The sequence below is a fragment of the Oncorhynchus mykiss genome, chromosome 2 (assembly GCF_013265735.2).
Source record: "Oncorhynchus mykiss isolate Arlee chromosome 2, USDA_OmykA_1.1, whole genome shotgun sequence".
In the NCBI taxonomy this organism is placed as follows: Eukaryota; Metazoa; Chordata; class Actinopteri; order Salmoniformes; family Salmonidae; genus Oncorhynchus; species Oncorhynchus mykiss.
Window position 1 is genome coordinate 88,750,659 of NC_048566.1, and position 20,700 is coordinate 88,771,358.

The 20,700-nt window shown below is 42.4% G+C and overlaps 2 protein-coding genes across 3 annotated transcripts; one reads left to right on the forward strand and one right to left on the reverse strand.

Moving 5' to 3' along the window:
- Positions 1-109: 109 nt before the first annotated feature.
- tmem168b (transmembrane protein 168b) lies at positions 110-8,076 on the forward strand. Its single transcript, XM_021576056.2, has 5 exons — positions 110-2,011; positions 2,160-2,465; positions 2,709-2,851; positions 5,384-5,658; positions 5,825-8,076. Exons 1-5 carry the CDS (start codon positions 1,184-1,186, stop codon positions 6,370-6,372), a joined length of 2,100 nt encoding a protein of 699 aa, XP_021431731.1. The 5' UTR covers positions 110-1,183; the 3' UTR covers positions 6,373-8,076.
- Positions 8,077-12,899: 4,823 nt separating this feature from the next.
- znf277 (zinc finger protein 277) lies at positions 12,900-20,314 on the reverse strand. Of its 2 annotated transcripts, XM_036958484.1 has the most exons (12): positions 20,061-20,314; positions 19,350-19,553; positions 17,419-17,635; positions 15,987-16,075; positions 15,791-15,873; positions 15,174-15,376; positions 14,747-14,879; positions 14,539-14,603; positions 14,289-14,385; positions 14,134-14,176; positions 13,696-13,870; positions 12,900-13,461 (listed from the first exon to the last, which is right to left on the reverse strand). In XM_036958484.1, the coding sequence occupies exons 2-12, from the start codon at positions 19,381-19,383 to the stop codon at positions 13,275-13,277; spliced, it is 1,326 nt and encodes a 441-aa protein (XP_036814379.1). In that variant the 5' UTR covers positions 19,384-19,553; positions 20,061-20,314; the 3' UTR covers positions 12,900-13,274. The 2 variants fall into 2 exon arrangements, with proteins under 2 accessions (XP_036814379.1, XP_021431764.2); XM_021576089.2 differs by having other exon boundaries at positions 19,350-20,314.
- Positions 20,315-20,700: the final 386 nt, after the last annotated feature.

The following is a 20,700-nucleotide window of genomic DNA, read 5'->3' on the forward strand; positions in this document are numbered from 1 at the left end:
TTTGGCGATACCATCTTCGTTCTCGATTCGGCCAAACATGTGCTTCTAAACTGTCCAGTTTCAGGTGGTTCGTTGCAATTTAGAAAATCCTCTGTTATTAAAATGTTTTTGCTTCATGAAGTAATCCAATGATGGGTACGCTACGATTTGTTTCTAATTCAAATCTTCTCTCATTGATCGAGACCAGTGAGTGTCATGAGCGGCAGTTTCGGGTGGACTCAACTGTCTCAATCAATGAGAGAAGATATGAAGTAGACAAGATAGTGGCATATGCATTGTTGGATTACAACATTTATTATATTATATTTTAATAATGGTACATTTTCTAAATTCAAGGGAACCACCTGCAACTGGACACCAACATTCTAGAAGATACATGTTTGGGTGACTAAAGAAGATGGTTGGTCTAAAATTCTCTGCTACGCCAAACTACCTGTCTTGTAACGGCTAATTGAGCATCACATTAGCCCGTTACAATCTGCCTACTAGGTGTTGATCATGTTAGTTAGGGCATAAGTATATCAATGTGTAGTATGTTTTGACCTATATTGATAAAGTATTTGTAATATTTAGTGGAAGAGCCTCATTTACAGTACGTCTAGATTGATTGATTAGTCATCACACTTTATGAATTTCCATACTTCGACTTTCCGCCACTTTGTTGGTACTACTGACTTGCCGTAGTGACGTAGAGTCGCCGTTCTAGTTTGATGGCGGCAGTCATTTGACCGAAAAGTTTTCAAAGTGGAAAATAAGTATTTTGTCTACTGCTTCTTCAAGTGAAATAAATTAATTTGGGCTAGCTAGGTTTGTATGAGACTTATCTATTTACATACGAAAGAAGAGAAACAGCAAACGGACCATGTAATCAAGCGTACCATCTGCCAGTCGTACAACTGCAAGCTAGCTACCGGCAAATCATGTAGCTAGCAAAAACCATGTAGCTAGCTAACTAGCTAGTAACTTCTAGCTCACGTTAGCTAGCTTAGACTACCTATCACTAGCTCAAAGTTTGCTGCTCTGTTAGTTCAAGGTGGCTAGCTAGTGAGTTACTTTTTTTTCGCCATGGTCTTGCAATCTAGCTAGCTAAGTTTGCTTCATGGAAAGGTTTTAATTGCCTCTGAACTCTTAACTAATAACGTTACCAGCTGTAACAAACTGTTAGCTACTCTTACATATCAAAATGTTTCGCTTACGGTACTGTGTCAGTCACTGTCTGCATGCAGCGATGACCAGACTGGAGGAGGTCAACGGAGAGGTCAACATGTGGTCCTCTGTCAGATGTCTGGGCTACCTGTCTGGTCTGAACCTGCTGGTGGCTCTCTGCCTGGGGCTCTATGTGCGATGGGAAAAGACTGAGGAACCCATGATCCTCATCATATTTGTTCTGGCCCTGTTTGTCCTCGGTATAGCAAGCATACTGTACTATTACTTCAGCATGGAAAAAGTCAGCCTGAGCCTCCTCCACCTGTGGTTTGGCTTCCTGCTTGGCCTCCTGTGTTTCCTCAACAACCCCACTCTGGAGAGCAACATCAAAGAGCAAGCCACCAACTACCTCCTGCTGGCCAGTGTTGTCTTGAGGACGCTGTGGGCTCTGCTGGAGAGGATGTGTGGCTGCACCAGGTACCGCCCTGCCTTCCTTACCTCAGCAGAGGCCCTGGAGCTGGCAGGCTTTGCCATCGCCAGTACTGTCTTATTCATCCAGAAGTCCATGAGTGTAGTGGTGCTGGTGGTGGCCCTGGCTACTCTGATGGTGGCCCTGCGCATGAAGGCTCTCCTGGCCCTGCCCAACCTGGTCTGCTTCTCCATCATCACTGCGGTGCTGTTCTTCAAGGCTCTGGGCATCACCACCAACCCCTTCGCCCTGGCATGTTTCTTCAGCCAGCTGATCTGCGACCCCTTGCTGGACGTGTACTTCAGTGGGCTGTCGGTGACCGAGCGCTGGCTGCCCTACCTTGCCTGGAGGGGGCTGTGGCGCAGGCTGTCCCTCCTGCCTTTGCTGCTGGCGGAGGTGATTTGAATTCATTTTATTTGACACATTTAAAATGCATATAGATTTTCCCCAGCCATGTGAGTACAATGATGCACACACAAAATAATTGAGGATAAAAACACATAGTCAACAGTAGACTTACTTGCATTGTGGTCCTTGTTCCCAGGTGGGCTTCTGGATCCTGGCAGCCCTGAAGCTGGTGGACCTGGACCGGTGGTACCTGATGATCCCGGGCTTCATGCTGAGTGGGGTGTTCTGGGCCATCTGTCACGTGGTGTTCATCATCACTCTGTGGGGCTTCCACACCAAGCTTAGTGACTGCCAGAGGGTGTGTCTGGCCCAGGGAGCCGGGAGCAGCTGCCTAGACAAGGTTATGGCCTCTAAAGGAGTCAGACACTTCTGTCTCATCTCTGAACGCCTGGTGCTCTTCAGTCTGGTGTCCACTGTCATCTTGGCTGCTTTATCATGGCAGGTATGTCTCCAGTCATTGATATAGCACTGTTATTCAGTCCAGACCAGCAATGTTATACATTAATGGCTCATATAACTTAGTCTGTTTTATTGATAAGCTATGTTAACTGGCGTAAAATAAATTGAGATTGGACACTTTCCCATAGTTTTTGAGGTCATAGATATTCAGAGCCATCTTAACTTCATAGTCCTCCTTATTTGGTTAGTGTGTGAATGTGACCCATTGTGTCTGTCTGTGTCTCAGTCCTCCAGCAGTATCTTTATGAGTATGCTCCTGCTGGTCCTGGCTCTGGAGTCTCTGTTCCACGGCCTCTTCTATGAGCTGGGAAACTGCCTAGGCGGCACATGTGTGGGGTATGCAGTGGTCATCCCCACCAACTATTGCAGGTAGGAATGTATGGATAGTGGACACCCAAATATATATATACAGTGCCTTCAGAAAGTATTCACACCCCTTGACCTTTTCCACATTTTCATGTTACAGCCTGACTTTAAAATGGATTCAATTGAGATTTTATGTCACTGGCCTAAACACAATGCCATCATAATATCAAAGTTTTATTTGAAATATTTACAAATGAATTACAAACGAAAAGCTGAAATGTCTTGAGTCGATAAGTATTCAACCCCTTTGTTATGGCAAGCCTTAAGTCCAGGAGTTAAACATTTGTTAACAAATCACATAATAAGTTGCATGGACTTACTCTGTGTGCAATAATAGTATTTAACATGATTTTTGAATGACTACCCAATATATGTACCCAACACATAATTGTAAGGTCCCTCCGTCGAGCAGTGAATTTCAACCACAAAGACCAGGGAGGTTTTCCAATGCCTTGCAAAGAAGGACACCTATTGGTAGATGGGTAAAAGAAAAAGCAGACATTGAATATCCTTTTGAGCATGGTGAAGTAATTAATTACACGTTGGATGGTGTATCAATACACCCAGTCACTACGAAGATACAGGTGTCTTTCCTAACTCAGCTGCCGGAGTGGCAGGAAACCGCTCAGGGATTTCACCATGAGGCCAATGGTGACTTTAAAACAGTTAGAGTTTAATGGCTCTGATAGGAGAAAACTGATGATGGATCAACAACATTGTAGTTACTCAACAATACTAACCTAAATGACAGAGTGAAAAGAAGGAAGCCAGTACAAAATAAAAATATTCCAAAACGTGCATCCTGTTTGCAACAAGACACTAAAGTAATACTGCAAGAAATGTGGCAAATAAATTAACTTTATGTTCTGAATACAAAGTGTTATGTTTGGGGCAAATCCAATACAACATGTTACTGAGTACCACTCAATATTTTCAAGCATAGTAGTGGCTGCATCATGTTTTGGGATATATTCCCTCTAAACTGTGCGTGTGCGCAGCTGCACACTTCCTCCAGGACTGCCACGCAGAAGAAATGCCATGCCGTGCAGAGACGCAAGAGATTAAACTTTACTGAGTTTGCACAACTAGTTTGCACTATATAGATCAATGTTTTTTCTGTGATGGCATCAACATCAAATCTGCCCCTTTTCAATGCAACAGACCAAACCAAATCTAACTTTGCAGGATTAAGTTTGCAAATTTGTTGTAGGCAGAGCCAGAGAATTCTATCGTCAGGTGTAGCCCACAAGCGGTCTTTTAATCAGCGAGTGAATGCGCTATTCACATCAGATCAGAGTGCAGAGCTGCGCATGTGCACATTTGTTGATATTCTTTGCTAGGTGTGAGTTATTAGCCCAGTTATAGATAAGTATAGGTCAGCAATGGGGAGTTACTGTTTCTTACAAGAGCACAAAATTGGTAGGCTACATTTCAAGCTGTTGTTGTAAAGCCAGTCAGGTGAGAGGAAAAAAAAGCTTATGTTTTAATTCAAGGGGCAGTGTTGTATTTTGAGACAGGCTTGATTATGCAAATAGGTAGAGGGGTAGCCTACATGATCTAATTCTCTGTACGGTAATAATAATTCATTATATTTTGTAAAGTGGTTTCTTGCATCTCACAATGCAATTTACAGTCACCTATTTGGCCCATGGTGTTACAGATCAAGTAAAAGATAATTAATTAATGTCAAGCCCTTCATAATCTAAAAATGTTTTCTAAAAGTCTCATGCAATGTAGGCCTGCATTGAACACCACATATTAGAGGGCACATTGGTTATGGGTATGCTTGTAATCATTAAGGACTGGGGAGTTTTTCAGGATAAAAAATAAACGTAATAGAGCTAAGCACAGGCAAAATTCTAGAGGAAAACCTGGCTCAATCTGCTTTCCAACAGACACGGAGAGACCAATTCACCTTTCAGCAAGACAATAACCTAAAACACAAGGCCAAATATATGCTAGAGATGCTTTACCAAGACGACATCAAATGTTCCCGAGTGACCTAGTTACAGTTTTGACTTAAAATCATATTGAAAATGGCTGTGATCATGGCAATGATCAACAACCAACTTGACAGAGCTTGGAAGAATTAAAAAAATAATAATGTGCAAATATTGTAGAATCCAGGTGTGCAAAGCTCTTAGAGACTTACCCAGAAAGACTCACAGCTGTAATCACTGCCAAATGTGATTCTAACATGAATTGACTCAAGTGTGTGAATACTTATATAAATGAGATACTAAATACTATTGTATTTAATTGTCAGTACTTTTCCAAAAATCTCTAAAAACATTTTTTTTTCATGGGGTATTGTGTGTAGATGGGTAAGGGGAAAATATTATTTAATCCATTTTGAATTCAGTCTGTAACACAACAAAATGTGTTAAAAGTCAAGGGGTATGAATACTTTCTGAAGGCATTGTACAGTACAAACTATACTATACTTACTCAACACACGGGCGCATACTTTTGTACAGTCTTTAATTTAACTTACCCTTACTGCAATCATCCTCACTCCTCCTCTCTCCCTTGCAGTCCTGATGGGCAGCCCACTCTGTTACCTCCGGACCAGGTACATATGTTGAACATGCATTCCACGGGCATGTTGAACAGTATACAGAATTTCTTCTCCTACCACATGATCGAGACGTTCGGCTGCGACTACTCCACCAGCGGGGTGACTCTGGAAGCCCTACAGGTGAAGCTCAAAGCCTTCATGGAGCTCTGCACAGCCGATGGGCCTCGCCACGACACCTATGTGGTGTTCTACAGTGGGCATACCCACCGCAGCGGGGAGTGGGCACTAGCAGGTACCAATCACTTAGAAGTTTTGTCATTCTGTGAAGCTCAGTTACTTTAACTCACTCTCTGTAGCACATTATTTTATGGTACTGAAACCACAAAATAAAGTACTATCCACCACAGCATTCCACTGCTCTCTCTCTAACTCTGCCCTGTGCTGTGGTTGTCTGTCAGGAGGGGGCACCCTTCAACTGGACAAGATCCTGGAATGGTGGAGGGAGAAGAACAATGACTCCTGCTCCCGCCTCATCCTGGTCCTGGACAGTGAGAACTCCCTACCCTGGGTTAAGGAGGTAAGGAAGGTGGGGGGGCTTTATGTGGCGGTGCAGGGGGCCCAGCTAGCCCGAGCCACGGATATTGAGCTCCAGGACACCCCCCAGCTTGGGGACTTCACCTCTCAGTGGGTGGAGTACAACTGCAATGCAGACAGCACTGTCCAGTGGTCAGAGAGGGGAAGGACTGTCACCGCTGCCTACGGCATCTCTAAGCACTGGAGTGATTACACACTGCACCTGCCCACAGAAAGTGATGTCACTCAACACTGGAGGATGTACTTCCCCAGGATGACCTACCCCGTGGTCCAGTTAGCGCTCTGGTGTGGGGGGCTGAACCTGCTTTGGCTATGCAGTGTCTGCCTACGGTGCCTCAAAAGGGTCAAACTCAACTGGTTTCCCCCAGCCATACTAGACACTGGCCAAGGATTCAAGTTGGTCAAATCTTAGAAATTCACCTCTGTAAGAATCATACTGTCTAAGGCTTCTTCACTTTGTATTTTCATGTTTTTCACCGTACAGAAATGTTTTCTAAATCAGTTTTTGTAATTGATTGATTGGTTGCGTGATATTGATCGCTGAGTTTTTAGGACCCTCAGTGAAGGCAGCTGTTGATTGTGAAATCTTAAAAGGATACTTCGGGAGTTTGGCAATGAGGCTCTTTATCTACTTCCCCAGAGTCAGATGAACTAGTAGATATCATGTCTCTGTGTCAAGTATGAAGGAAGTTAGAGGTCACTAGCATTAGCACAATGAGTGGATGTCTATGGGTATCTGCTAGCATGCTGAAATCCCAAGGTTTCCCTTTAATGACTAACTAGACAGTTACAGATTGTGTGTGTGTGTGTGTGTGAGCTATATGTTTTGCTTATGTGTGCTAAAGTACTAAGTTACTGATATGAGGTTCCTGATTTTGATGTACTATGGTATTTTGATGTAGTACTACATATTTCTTTCCCAAATTATTGTTTGGCTATTCCTTAAGTCATTCTATAGATTCATTAGTGGTGGTTATTTGATTTGATTAGAGTTTTGTTTTACATAATTTCATTTCTAGTCTTTTGGTGGGTTTATTGGGGTAGTTGTACCGTTCTCTGAACTCCAGTTGTACTGGCTTATTCCCACCTTTTTTAAACTTTTCTCTTAATTCAATCGCTCTAAAAATTCAAATTGAAATGTATACACCTTTTTCCCAATTTATCACAATTTCAGGCTGAGAAGCCCTGCTGCTGTAGAAGTGGTATCATATTGTCACTCTCCCAGATTGGATTTTCAAACAACAAAAAGTTGCAGTGGTTACACTGATTGCACCATTCATCTATTATGACCAATGCATGCCCCCATCCAGCTTTGTAAATCTGATATTTTTCACAAATGGCCTTTTGTCCCTGTTTAAAAAAGGATATCAGGTTACTAGGATATTGTATTACGATAATAGTTATTTCATTTATTTTCAAGAGTCGAATGTGGATTTCTAATTCGATACTTTCATATTTGATTGCTATCCATGCGTTTCCATACATCTAGGCCTATTTGTATATTCAGCTTTTAATTAACTACTTTATGTCAAAGCTTTGAAGAGTATTGAAAGGTTGCTGGATCGAATCCCAGAGCTGACAAGGTAAAAATCTGTCGTTCTGCCACTGAGCAAGGCAGTTAACCCACTGTTACCCGGGCGCCGAAGACGTGGATGTCGATTAAGGCAGCACTCCACACCTCTCGGATTCAGAGGGGTTGGGTTAAATGCGGAAGACACATTTCAGTTGAATGCATTCAGTTGTACAACTGACTAGGTATCCCCCTTTCCCTATCACTGCTGTTTCACATCTGCTATTCATTTATTTTGTATGAATAACTTTGTACTGCTTTTGGGACGTCTGGTATCTACCACAATTACCTCAGGGAGTCTGAGGGTTGTTACTGTACCTATACTGATTGCACTACCTGGAGGAATATGGACCCAATGTAGGATGTGATCTTGCATTTATGCGTGATTGTACTCTGGGGTTTATCATAAACAGTGATTTAGACATGCAAGCTTAGCCTAATCAACTGTGTGTATGGAAATGTTTTAATCTTAAGCATTGACAGAATTCTCAACTATGCAATAAAAATTGAGATTTCAGTGTTTTTAATTGATATATGGACAAATTATGCGCTCTGCTGGTGTGCCTGTCTATTCCACTTTGCTGTAATCTCTTCATAAGGTCATTAAGTGTCAATTAGTCTAATGCAGCCAACCACCTCCTTTCAGGCTATCAGAGAACATTAGGCTAAATATTGACGGAGTTTACAGATTTGGAACAAACTTAATGTTAATGCAGTGTTTTTCAAATCAGGACCCCCTAGTCCTGGGGACTCACATACAGTGTCTTGCAAAAGTGTTCATCCCCTTGGTGTTTTTCCTATTTTCTTGCATTACAACCTGTAGTTTAAATTGGTATTATTTGGATTTCATGTAATGGACATACACAAAATAGTCCAAATTGGTGAAGTGAAAAAAATAACTTGTTTAAAAAAAATGGAAAGTGGTGCACACACATGTATTCACCCCCTTTGCTCGGAAGCCCCTAAATAAGATCCGGTGCAACCAATTACCTTCAGAAGTCACATAATTAGTTAAAGTCCACCTGTGTGCAATCGAATTGTCACCTAATCTGTCACATGATCTCAGTATATACAGTTGTGGCCAAAAGTTTTGAGAATGACACAAAAATTATTTTGAGCAAAGTTTGCTGCCTGTTCTGAAGAGTGAGCAGATGAATTGCAATTAATTGCAAAGTCCCTCTTTGCCATGCAAATGAACTGAATCCTCCAAAAACATTTCCACTGCATTTCAGCCCTGCCACAAAAGGACCAGCTGACATGTCACTGATTCTCTCGTTAACACAGGTGTGAGTTGACGAGGACAAGGCTGGAGATCCCTCTGGCATGCTGATTGAGTTCGAATAACAGACTGGAAGCTTCAAAAAGAGGGTGGTGCTTGGAATCATTGTTCTTCCTCTGTCAACCATGGTTACCTGCAAGGAAACACATGTCAGGTGCTCCCAGTTATTGCTCCCAGTAAGATTGCACCTAAATCAACCATTTATCGGCTCATCAAGAACTTCAAGGAGAGCGGTTCATTTGTCGTGAAGAAGGCTTCAGGATGCCCAAGAAAGTCCAGCAAGCGCCAGGACTGTCTCCTAAACTTGATTCAGCTGCTGGATCGGGGCACCACCAGTACAGAGCTTGCTCAGGAATGTCAGTAGGCAGGTGTGAGTGCATCTGCGCGCACAGTAACGGGAAGACTTTTGGAGGATGGCCTGGTGTCAAGAAGGGCAGCAAAGAAGCCACTTCTCTCCAGGAAAAACATCAGGGACAGACTGATATTCTGCAAAAGGAACAGTGATTGGACTGCTGAGGACTGGGGTAAAGTCATTTTCTCTGATGAATCCCCTTTCCGGTTGTTTGGGGCATCCAGAAAAAGGCTTGTCCCGGAGAAGACAAGGTGAGCGCTACCATCAGTCCTGTGTCATGCCAACAGTAAAGCATCCTGAGACCATTCATGTGTGGGGTTGCTTCTCAGCCAAGGGAGTGGGCTCACTCACAATTTTGCCTAAGAACACATGAATAAAGAATGGTACCAACACATCCTCTGAGAGCAACTACTCCCAACCATCCAGGAACAGTTTGGTGAAGAACAATGCCTTTCCAGCATGATGGAGCAACTTGCCATAAGGCAAAAGTGATAACTATGTGGCTCGGGGAACAAAACATCAATATTTTGGGTCAATGGCCAGGAAACTACCCAGACCTTAATCCCATTGAGAACGTGTGGTCAATCCTCAAGAGGCGGGTGGACAAACAAAACCCCACCAATTCTGACAAACTCCAAGCATTGATTATGCAAGAATGGGCTGCCATCAGTCAAGATGTGGCCCATAAGGTAATTGACAGCATGCTAGGGCAGATTGCAGAGGTCTTGAAAAAGAAGGGTCAACACTGCAAAGATTGACTCTTTGCATCAACTTCATGTCAATAAAAGCCTTTGACACTTATGAAATGCTTGTAATTATACTTCAGTATTCCATAGTAACATCTGACAAAAATATCTAAAGACACTGACGCAGCAAACTTTGGAAATTAATATTTGTGTCATTCTCAAAACTTTTGGCCACAACTGTGCACCTGTTCTGAAAGGCCCGAGAGTCTGCAACACCACTAAGCAAGGGGCACCACCAAGCAAGCAGCACCATGAAGACCAAGGAGCTCTCCGAACAAAGTTGTGGAGAAGTACAGATCAGGGTTTGGTTATAAAAAAATATCTGAAATTTTGAAAATCCCACAGAGCACCATTAAATCCATTATTAGTAAATTGCAAGAATTGGAAAGAATATGGCACCACAGCAAACCTGCCAAGAGAGGGCCACCCACAAAAACTAACCCTGAAGGACTTGCAAAACTCCACAGTGGAGATTGGAGTATCTGTCCATGGGACCACTTTAAGCCATACACTCCACCGAGCTGGGCAGAGTGGCCAGAAAAAAGCCATTCCTTAAAGAAAAATATAAGCAAACACTTTGTGTTTGCCAAAAGGTATGTGGGAGACTCCCCAAACATATGGAAGAAGGTACTCTGGTCAGAAGGTACTCTGGCCATCAAGGAAAATGCTATGTCTGGTGCAAACCCAACACCTCTCATTACCCCGTGAACCTCATCCCCACAGTGAAGCATGGTGGTGGCAGCATCATGCTGTGGGGATGTTTTTTATCAGCAGGGACTGGGAAACTGTTCAGAATTGATGGATGGTGCTAAATACAGGGAAATTCTTGAGGGAAACCTGTTTCAGTCTTCCAGCAGGACAATGACCCTAAGCATACTGTTAAAAGGGGGGCGCTAAAAATGTTTTGTTCCCCCCTCCCCATGATGAGTTCAGATTTTTTTGTGGCCCCCACAACCCATCCCTGCTCTACAAGGAGGCCCTCTACAACAAGCTGCTGAAGCTCCAGGGGGACACTGGGGGATACTCAGACCAGGAGCATCTGGTCAACAACAAGGAAACCAAGAACAAGTTCCTCTTTGATAAAGTCTAACCCTTCAGCACCTCACAGGTAGGTGAATTTAATTGAAACACAGAACCCAATGGATTAGGACCACAGGGGGCTGCTGAGGGTAGGACAGCTCGTAATGTCTGGAACGGAGCAAATGGAATGGCATCAAACACATGTAAACCATGTTTTTTATGTTAGATACCATTCCAGCCATTACCACGAGCCCATCCCCAATTAAGGAGCCACCAACCTCTTGTAATTAGAACATTTGTTTTTGTGATGGCATTAGATTTTGTGCCGGTGTGCTCTCTCAATTTGTCTCTCCATGCAGGAGGAAGTATTTGAAGTGACCCTGCCCATAGTAAGGTCTTGTGCGGATGGATATACAGTAGTCTGCATTCTAGCCTATGGTCAGACAAGCTCTAGGACGACTTACACATGTTGGAAATCAACAATGACAGCCTATATCAGGGATTCCCTAACTCGGTCCTGGGGCCCACCCTGGGTGCACATGCAGCTTTTTGCACTAGCACTACACAGGTGATTCAAATAACCAACTCATAATCAAGCTTTGATTATTTAAATCAGCTGTGTAGCGAGCGCTAGGACAATTAACAAAACGTGTACCGAGGGGCCCCAGCACCGGATTTGGGAAACCCTGACCTAAATTATCTCCTGTCAAAGTCCCACCAGTTCATTAGAGATATGGACCTAGGGAAAGTCCATCGAGGTGAAGACCGAGGACGGCATTCTGAACGTGATGGAAATGGAGAAAAGAATAGAAAGATTGGCTCAACCAAAAACAAAACAAAGGTAGGCCTACCAAGTCATGTCAATAGCAGTATGGTTGTGAACCCACTGCTAGGAAGAGCCTCTCCCTCGTCAACTCTCGGGCCACCTGTTGCTCACCCTGACTGGAGGGTACAGAGTGTGTCGTCTCACAATACCCTAACCCTGTGTGACTTGGAGGGGTCTGAGCTCATCGCCAAGACAGAAGCCAAACGACAGACTGGTCGAGACCGCAGACATCAACAAATCCTTGACGTCCCTGGGACAGGTAGCTCTCACACTGATGTGAGGAGATGGGGGCAGATCTTTTCTTTGAAATCATTGAGCTTGGCTTGATTAGGCATGCCTTCTGGAACAATGGTTTTACATTTCTTTGTGCATTTGAGAGGACCATGACTTACAGAAGGTGTTTTCAGTGCCCTGAAATGTAACACGCTGCATGTGACATTTAAACTCAACTTACACACCTGCTTCAGCCATGTATCAGTAGAGATGCTAAGGTAATGTTTTCCCTCTAAAATACTGAAAATAATCTGACACCCACATTTCCAAATATGAATATTGAAATGTCTTGACAGAATTAATTGCTTATGATTGATAATGTGATGTATTTTAACTGAACGTATTACTTATCCAAAATGTGTTACTTCTGCGTTTGTCTGTTTCAGTGACGTGTTTGAATGTGAGTCCTGATGTGAACGACGTGGTGGAGACACTGAGTACTTTGCAGTTTGGGGGTCGACTGTACGGCAGGTGGTTCTGGACAAAGCCACACAACACATTATTCATGTTAAGACCACCAAGGTTGACAAAAAACACTAGAAAATGGAAGTCCATCCCCTCTATTAAGTAACAGACAGATTCCAATTTAATCTGTACTGTTTTTTACTTTACTGCAGCTCAGGGTTTTTAGAAATGTAGTGTTGTGTTTTTATTTATTTAACTAGGCAAGTAAGTTCAGAACAAATTCATATTTTCAATGACTGCCTAGGAACAGTGGGTTAACTGCCTTGTTCAGGGGCAGAACGGATTTTTACCATGTCAGCTCGGGGATTCGATCTTGCAACCTTTCGGTTACTAGTCCAACACTAACCACTAGGCTACCTGCCATTCTTTCAACTATTGTATAAGCAAGCTAAACGAGAGGGAATCATCAGTTATAGTATATTCATAATGTTTATTTACATTTAGCAATTGTCACATCTCTGCAGTGAGGTCACGTTTTGTCAGCAATCATACTATATGAAACAAATCCACCTGCAGGTATGTTGTACATGGTGATTTGTACCAAGTATGACATTAAATCATACATAAATGTAGTCCAGGCTCAGGAAATTCTTATGAAACAGGCCATGTTCATTTCTGCACATGTGTGCTGGTCTGCTAAGTGCACAGTGTCTGATGAGCATCACCGTCTTGTTGGAGATACAGCGAAGCGAGAAGTTGTTGCACTGTGTCCCTCTATGAGCCGTTCTCCCCTGAGCATCCTCCACTGAGTTTATAACATCATTGGTCCATCCATCCAGCTTTTTAACTAGAGCTGTCTGTGTTCTTCAGAAGGTGGCTGAGGACGCTGGTCTGCTTCAGGACTTTCAGGTTAGAGATGTCCTCAGCTATGACAGGGACGTCTCTCCAAGGGCCTGTGTGTTCTGATTCACTGTCACTGTCCGACAAGGCACAGAGGAGGGCGTCGTTCTCATAGGTGGGGAAGTAATACCTGGATTGGAGAATGAGCTGTAATGACTGGCATTTAGACATCAGAAACAGTCACAATAGCCACCAGATGGAGAGCTGAGCAATTGACAATACCATTCATTCAGCACTCCAATAACACATCACTTTTAAACTGTAGTAAAACAATAGTCTTGTTATTAATATGGTTTTAGTTAACAATATTACAAGTAAACAATACATTTTCCATGCACATCACTTACGAGAGCTCCAAACTTACTGTGGTTGGTCCCAGGTTGACGTCTCTGGTAGCTGCATCACGTGACCTGCCTCCATTACATGACGTATAACCTCAGGTTTGGACCCAAACTTTTCCTGGCAACCGTAGCAACGGCACTGGTGGATCTCTCGTCTGATGTAGTTTACCAGTTTGACCTGCTGGTAGAACCGCAGATCTGGGAGAAGACATGCTTATCAGGCCACTTAGGCTGCATTTATACACACACAACCAAATTCTGGTCCTTTGCCTAATTATTGGCAAAAGAGCTGATCCGATTGGTCAAAAGACCAATTAGTGGAAAAATGTAACTCAGCTGCCTGTAAATGTAGCCCTAGTATGGGAAAGACTGGTATGCCCATTCATTTGGATGGGTGTACGTGTTTGTTTTTATGGTGGGTTTTGTACAACAAAGCATAGCAGTTGTGCAATATTACTTACTGAGTTCGGTCTTCAACTTGTGCAGATCAAATCCGTGGGTTTCCTGAAAATGCACGGTGAAGAAAAACAGATCCATGAACCATATTGAAGTAGCTGCTCCCAAACCGGCAATTCATGGGCCGAATTTGTCAACAACTGCATAAGGGGACTGTTACCTCCATGTGTGTGTAGATCTTCTCCATGCTCTCTGACTGCTGCTCACAGAACAGGCACACAGCACACACTGGGTGAGCCTGCCAGTCTGACCAATCACTGAAGAGAGGACAGACAGAGTCATTTCCTCAATGGTAAATACAACACTGCAAAAGTGCATACCATTCAATCCTAGAGAACACTGATTACAAATCTAACCTACTGTTTGACCATCCCAAACAACAATGACTGTGTCACTAGGACAATCCTTACTCATCTTCATCCTCCATCTCCCGATCATCCTCAGATTGGACCTCTTCCCATGTTTTCCCCAGCTCCTGTCGCAGGGAAAATAGACCAGTCTTCATCACTTTATCATTATTTGATGACCCTTAATTAAATGTGAAAATAATATATTTCCAGGTCAAATATGGCAATATGCATTTCTATTAATTATACTCTCACACAACACTGAGCGTACCAGGTAGTTGATAATGTAGAAGCAGTCATACTCGCTGTTGTTGCCATTGATTCTGCGGTGCTGTTTCTTTCTCATGTGATCCTTCAGTGTCGTCTTGTCTCTGAATGTTTTCTCACAATACAGGCACTGCAGACTGGGGGAAAAAAAACAATGAAACACTCAAAGCTCTGTGAAACATTGTTTGGTTGAGTAATGCTAATGTGTGACACCAACCAGCACTCATTCACAGTGAAAACTAAAGTACTGGAAAACGTTACTACAGCAGCGCTCTCCTTCACAGAAAAACAAAAAGTACTGGAAAACATTACTACAGTGTTACTAATTAGTGAATTACAGATGGCTACAGATGACAATTTTCTTTTCAAATGATAAAAATAGCAAACAAACATTAACATAAAAAGGATATCCATTCCAAAAACTAACTTACTTATCCAGTTTGCTCTGCAGGTGGTCAAGGAACTCTACGCAGTACACTATGTTGTCAGGCAGTCCCACGCTGAACGAGTGCTCCCTGGCCATGTGGTTGAGCAGTGACGATCTGTTCCCATTGAACTCGTCATTGCAGAACATGCAGATGCGCTGGAAGCTGTCGTCATCCCTCTCCCTCTGCTGCTGCTCCAGGATCTCCTCCTGTAGACCAACACAGTGTGAGTTAGTAGCATAAATTAAACTATGCAGTCCCAGTGGGAAGTCAGTGTCTCAGGGTAGAAGTGCTGATTTAGGATCAGTTTTGTCTTTTAAATAATAAGAATGTTTCTACGGACAGGGAAGACCCGATCCAAGCTCAGCGCTCCTACTCTAAGATGCTTTGTGAATATTAGCCTAGGGACATACAGTATATTGTATACATAAAATAGAGCTTGTTCTGAAAACTTGTCAGATAACATAGCGGTTAAGATCGTTGGGCCAGTAACTGAAAGGTTGCTGGTTCAAACCCCAGCACCGACTAGGTGAAAAATCTGTCCAGCAAGGCACTTAACCCTAATTGATCCTGTAACTTCCTCTGGATAAGAGCGTCTGCTAAATGACTCAAATGTAACTCACCAGTCGTTTCTGTTGGAGATGTTCTCTGAGGACCCTGTCCTCTGGCAGGACATCACACAGAAGGAAGTAGTGCTCCTGTTTTTCTGAAAAGCACATAAAGAGGGTATATTAAATAATATAATGCAAGAACAGGGTAAAGTAGAAGCAGCGAGATTGTGAACCTCAAGGCTATCTATAGTAAATTAATACTACTTACCAACAGGGCCCTGCGAGTTAGTCTTGATCACACTGCAGAAATCTGTGATGGGTTGCTCAGAGATTCTGTTCTTCCAGTATTCCATGTATCTGAAAGAAATGGACACAGTAGAACACAATTAATATTTTGTGTGAGACAGACTGTATGTGATACATTTCCTCTGGAGAAGAGGGAACTGTACACAAAAAGTAGCCAGCCACGATTGACAATCTCTCCATGTGATTTATCCCAGTTTTCATAACGGCTATTACTGTTTTATAACTGTTTGTATAGATCAAACATCATCAAACCCGTGCCACAATTGTGATAGGGAACTTGATAATTAAGACCATAGAAATAGATGCATTCTAGTTATGTGGTCAGGACTGAAGAGAGGCTACATACCGTAGAAAATATATTTTATACACTGAACAAAAATACAAAACGCAACAAAGTGTTGATCCCATGTTTCATGAGCTGAAATAAAAAATCCCAGAAATATCCCATACCCACAAAAATATTATTTCTCTAATTTTGTGCACAAATTTATGTACATCCCTGTTAGTGAGCATTTCTCCTTTGCCAAGATAATCCATCCACCTGACAGGTGTGGCATATCAAGAAGCTGATTAAACAGCATGATCATTACACAGGTGCACCTTGTGCTGTGGACAATAAAAGGCCACTAAAATGTGCAGCTGTGTCACAACACAATGCCACAGATGTCTCAAGTTGAGGGATCATGCAATTGGCATAATGACTGCAGGAATGTCAACCAGAGCTGTTGACAAATAATTGAATGTTAATTTCTCTACCATAAGCTGCCTCCAACGTTATTTTAGAAAACCGCAGACCACTTGTAACCACACCAGCCCACAACCTCCACATCTGGCTTCTTCACCTACGGGATCATCCCGTAGGCTGGACCTGACTCCCCAGTGCCCTCCAAGGCCCACACATGGATATGCCCTCCAGGGAGGGCTATGCCCTCCAAGGCCCACACATGGCTGCCGAAAGTGTTCCACAGGGATGCTGGCCCATGTTGACTCCAATATTTCCCACAGTTGTGCAAGATTGGCTGGATGTCCTATGGGTGGTGGACCATTCTTGATACACATGGGAAACGGTTGAGCGTGTGAAAAGCCAAGCAGCGCTGCAGTTCTTGACACAAATCGGTGCACCTGGAACCTACTACCATACCCAGTTCAAAGGCACTAAAATATTGTCTTGCCCATTCACCCTCTGAACGGCACATACACAATCCATGGCTCAATGTCTAAAGGCTTAAAAATCCTTCTTTAACCTGTCTCCTCCCCTTCATCTACACTGATTGAAGTGGATTTAACAAGTTACATCAATAAGGGATCATAGCTTTCACCTGGTCAGTCTATGTCATGAAAATAATGGTTTTGTATACTCAAATATCCACAAATATAGTATCTCTGATACGTACTTAGGAAAGTCAGCGATGAGTTTGACATCAGCGATGACCAGCTTGTGCACCAGTACTAGGTGCTTTAGGAGGCGGTCCTTCTCTGACAAAGGGGCGGAGTGAGAGCAGAGCACACAGGTCACCACCTCCATGTCATGATGAGAGGATGAGTTGGTGCCGATGTCTGTAGCAGGCTGCTCAGGGAAACACAGAGGCTCCAGTATCCACTCCTGTTCATCTGAGGGGAGAGTGAAACATGCTCTTATTAAACATCGCTTGATATGATTCTCACCCCTTCTCAAAAATGGAGCATTAAAACGATGCAATATGACAAAAAAAATAAGTTATGCGCGCGTAAATGGAACTTTGTATGCACCTCCCTCTGCATATTCTGATCTTGAACTTAAGCATGAAAACAGCATGCTATTCACCTGCTATTTGTTTGGGGTGGAGATAGAATATATGAAGGTGTGGTGGAGGTGTCTACAGATACGCTCTATTCTGACCTTGACTTAATTCCCTAATAATTCCACATTAAACACGAATAAGGTCTAGCGAACCTGCCGGTTCCAAGTGGATAAAGCATCTACTTTATTTTTTCCCAATAAAAACACCACCATTCTCCATGCACTTTAAATTTACAACTTGATAAGAGCTATTGATAAGAGCTAGTTAAATGAGTAATCCATCTGGATAAGGGAATAATAAATATAAATGACACTTGTTTTAGATCTATTTTACCTTATAAAATCGCTGAAGACAAATGTGAAACCAGTCATATGGCTAACTGAAGCATATCAACTTTACCATAGTACAGTTTGAAATGCTGTGCCATTATGCATAATTTAAATTGTACAGCCTTTTAACTAGCAGGGTGGGCACCCAAGAATGTCTTAATTTCAGGCTACCCAGACTTAGCCGTTTACCATTTCTATCATGTTAAATATTAGCCACTATCAGTATCGACCGTCAGTAGGCCTAATAACCAACCACACATTCAACTGTCAATTTACTTTTAGTTGCCTTCAGTTGGTATAACCTAAATTATCATTCCATTTAATTACATTGTTTCGTTTACCTTAATTTGCTCCCTCTGTAAACACCGTCACGGCCGTGTGGTTGTTGCTGAGGATTAGTAACAGTTGATAATATATGTTTTTGAAAGACATGTAGGCTTTTTAAATCGTTATGGAGCGGAACGCAGACCAAACCGTAACAGAACCCGACTCATGGCGCAATACTTTGCCCATCATCACACAGTTCCATTGTTACTGCCGGCAATAAATGAGGGTATAGCCTACTATTGTACACTTTTCTCACCATTATAATTTTATGTACGCTAATATTCCAACATGGGTTGTAGAACTGTTGATTCATAAATAACGTTACTTACTAAATCTAAACAATCTACAAAATCAGACTATTTTTAAAGGAGCTACACATAGGATTATATATATATATATTTTGCATTATATCGTATTTTGTGGCTGAGTTATCTAGTGGAAATCGGGTCAAGCAGCCCACTCATTTCCTGGTTGTTAAATTCTACAGTTAACTCAATTTCAGTTTGAGAAATCAAATACTGAATCGTGTAAGGAATCCATTAAAGTAAGTCTGAATCGGCCCCAATGAGTACAAGCACTATCACATTGTGAATAACTGACTCCAAAACATTATACACATTACTTAGCTACTTTATTTGTACCAAAGTCATTATACCGTATGAGTAAATCCTGAAAAATAACTTAGTCAGAATTGCATTTTACAGGTAACGTTAGGTATAGCTAGCTCAACTAGCTAACAAGTTGAACAGCTGGCTACTTCTTTAGCAATATTGAAAGGTTAACGTGTATTAAATTATGCATTTCTTAAATAGGAAATTGCGTTCATATACATATATACCTCTTATAGAGTCATAATTATTTGCGTTATCCAGAGATAGTGACACGTACCTGAATTTATTTTTTTCTCCACGCAGGCAGCCATTTTCAAATGTCACGTGGTCAATACAGCTGACGTTCTTCTGTTCGGTTTATCGGCCGTACGGCTGTTCTTCTTCTTTGGCGTTTATCGGCAGTTGGTATCCAACGTTATGGTGCATTAGCGCCACCCACTGTACTGGGAGGAACTGAATCCTATCTGCCAGCTAAGTTTCTCTTAAAAAAATATAACAACATATTTGTGATTGTATCTAACTATGTTCAACTCAGTATGCTACTTAAACTCAATTACTGGATCCCATTCTCAGTCTCTCTCCCTATCATACTGCCCACACAGTATCAGCACATGTTCCAATGTTGGTAGGTATAATTTTTGCAACGTTCCAACATGAATCTGATCCAAAAACTTCGTAAATAACAAGGTTGCCCACAAATAACGCATACAAAGTCGTATAGTGGCATAATACGAAACCGGGTTGGGAGTGGGCTAATTAATAACGTTTTTCACTCACCATGTTTATTCCGAAAAATGTCTGTCCTCACTCTGGTAACCTATTGACAAACATTAAGAATAAGCTACGTGGTGAGTTGATGCCTCGATAGTTATTTAGCAAAAGTTAGGTGAATTGATCATGTTACATTGTATGCGTTTGTTGGCAACCTTGTACTTTAAGACGTTTTTGGAACGGATTCCTGTTGGAACGTTCCACAAATTATACCCACCTCTCCAATGTCTTGCGGTAATCACACCTTCCTGTTGGACGCTTTCCTATCACATATAATTAATTACTTATTAAACCGGCTGTGTCCCACCCGTAGCCTTGTAAAAATGGCCTCCTCTCTTCTGTCCCTTCATACCATCCTCCCCGACTTTACTCTGAACAGGGAATATAGATGCCTGTCCTTAGTGTTGCTGTTCCACTGCTCCTGCCAGTTCTGCACCACCAGTGCCCATATCATTTCCTTAGCCCCCGCCTTGCTCATTCGCGCTTCCACATCCCTCTCCTCTCCTGGAGAAGGATAATTGACCAGCTGTAAATGTGTAAAAACACCACTAGATGGTAGTCTTGTAAAGTATTTGTCATTGCATTTCAAATGGTCATACACTTAAGAAAAAAAAGACGCAAGCCCAGTTATTGAATGTAAATGATTGTAGACATACAATCTATAATGTTCCCATCTGTGGACAAATATCTATGTTATTTTCTTCTATACCATAGCTTTGGAGGGCAGGCTTACCAGGAAGTACTGCGCAAAATGCAAATAATCTCTCCCCCCTCTCTCTTTGTCCCTCTTTCTCTCTCTCTCTCGTTCTGTCTGTTTGAGCAGAGACATTCAGGTGTGCTCAGGTGTTGCATTATTC

Coding starts and splice junctions, on each gene's coding strand:
- tmem168b (XM_021576056.2), top strand. CDS start 1,184: ATGTTTCGCTTACGGTACTGTGTCAGTCACTGTCTGCATGCAGCGATG. Junction 2,012..2,159: donor TGCCTTTGCTGCTGGCGGAG/GTGATTTGAATT, acceptor CCTTGTTCCCAG/GTGGGCTTCTGGATCCTGGC. Junction 2,852..5,383: donor ATCCCCACCAACTATTGCAG/GTAGGAATGTAT, acceptor TCTCCCTTGCAG/TCCTGATGGGCAGCCCACTC.
- znf277 (XM_036958484.1), bottom strand. CDS start 19,383: ATGGCTGCCTGCGTGGAGAAAAAAATAAATTCAG. Junction 14,880..15,173: donor CTGCAGAGCAAACTGGATAA/GTAAGTTAGTTT, acceptor TTTTTCCCCCAG/TCTGCAGTGCCTGTATTGTG. Junction 14,386..14,538: donor GAGATGGAGGATGAAGATGA/GTAAGGATTGTC, acceptor TCCTCTCTTCAG/TGATTGGTCAGACTGGCAGG.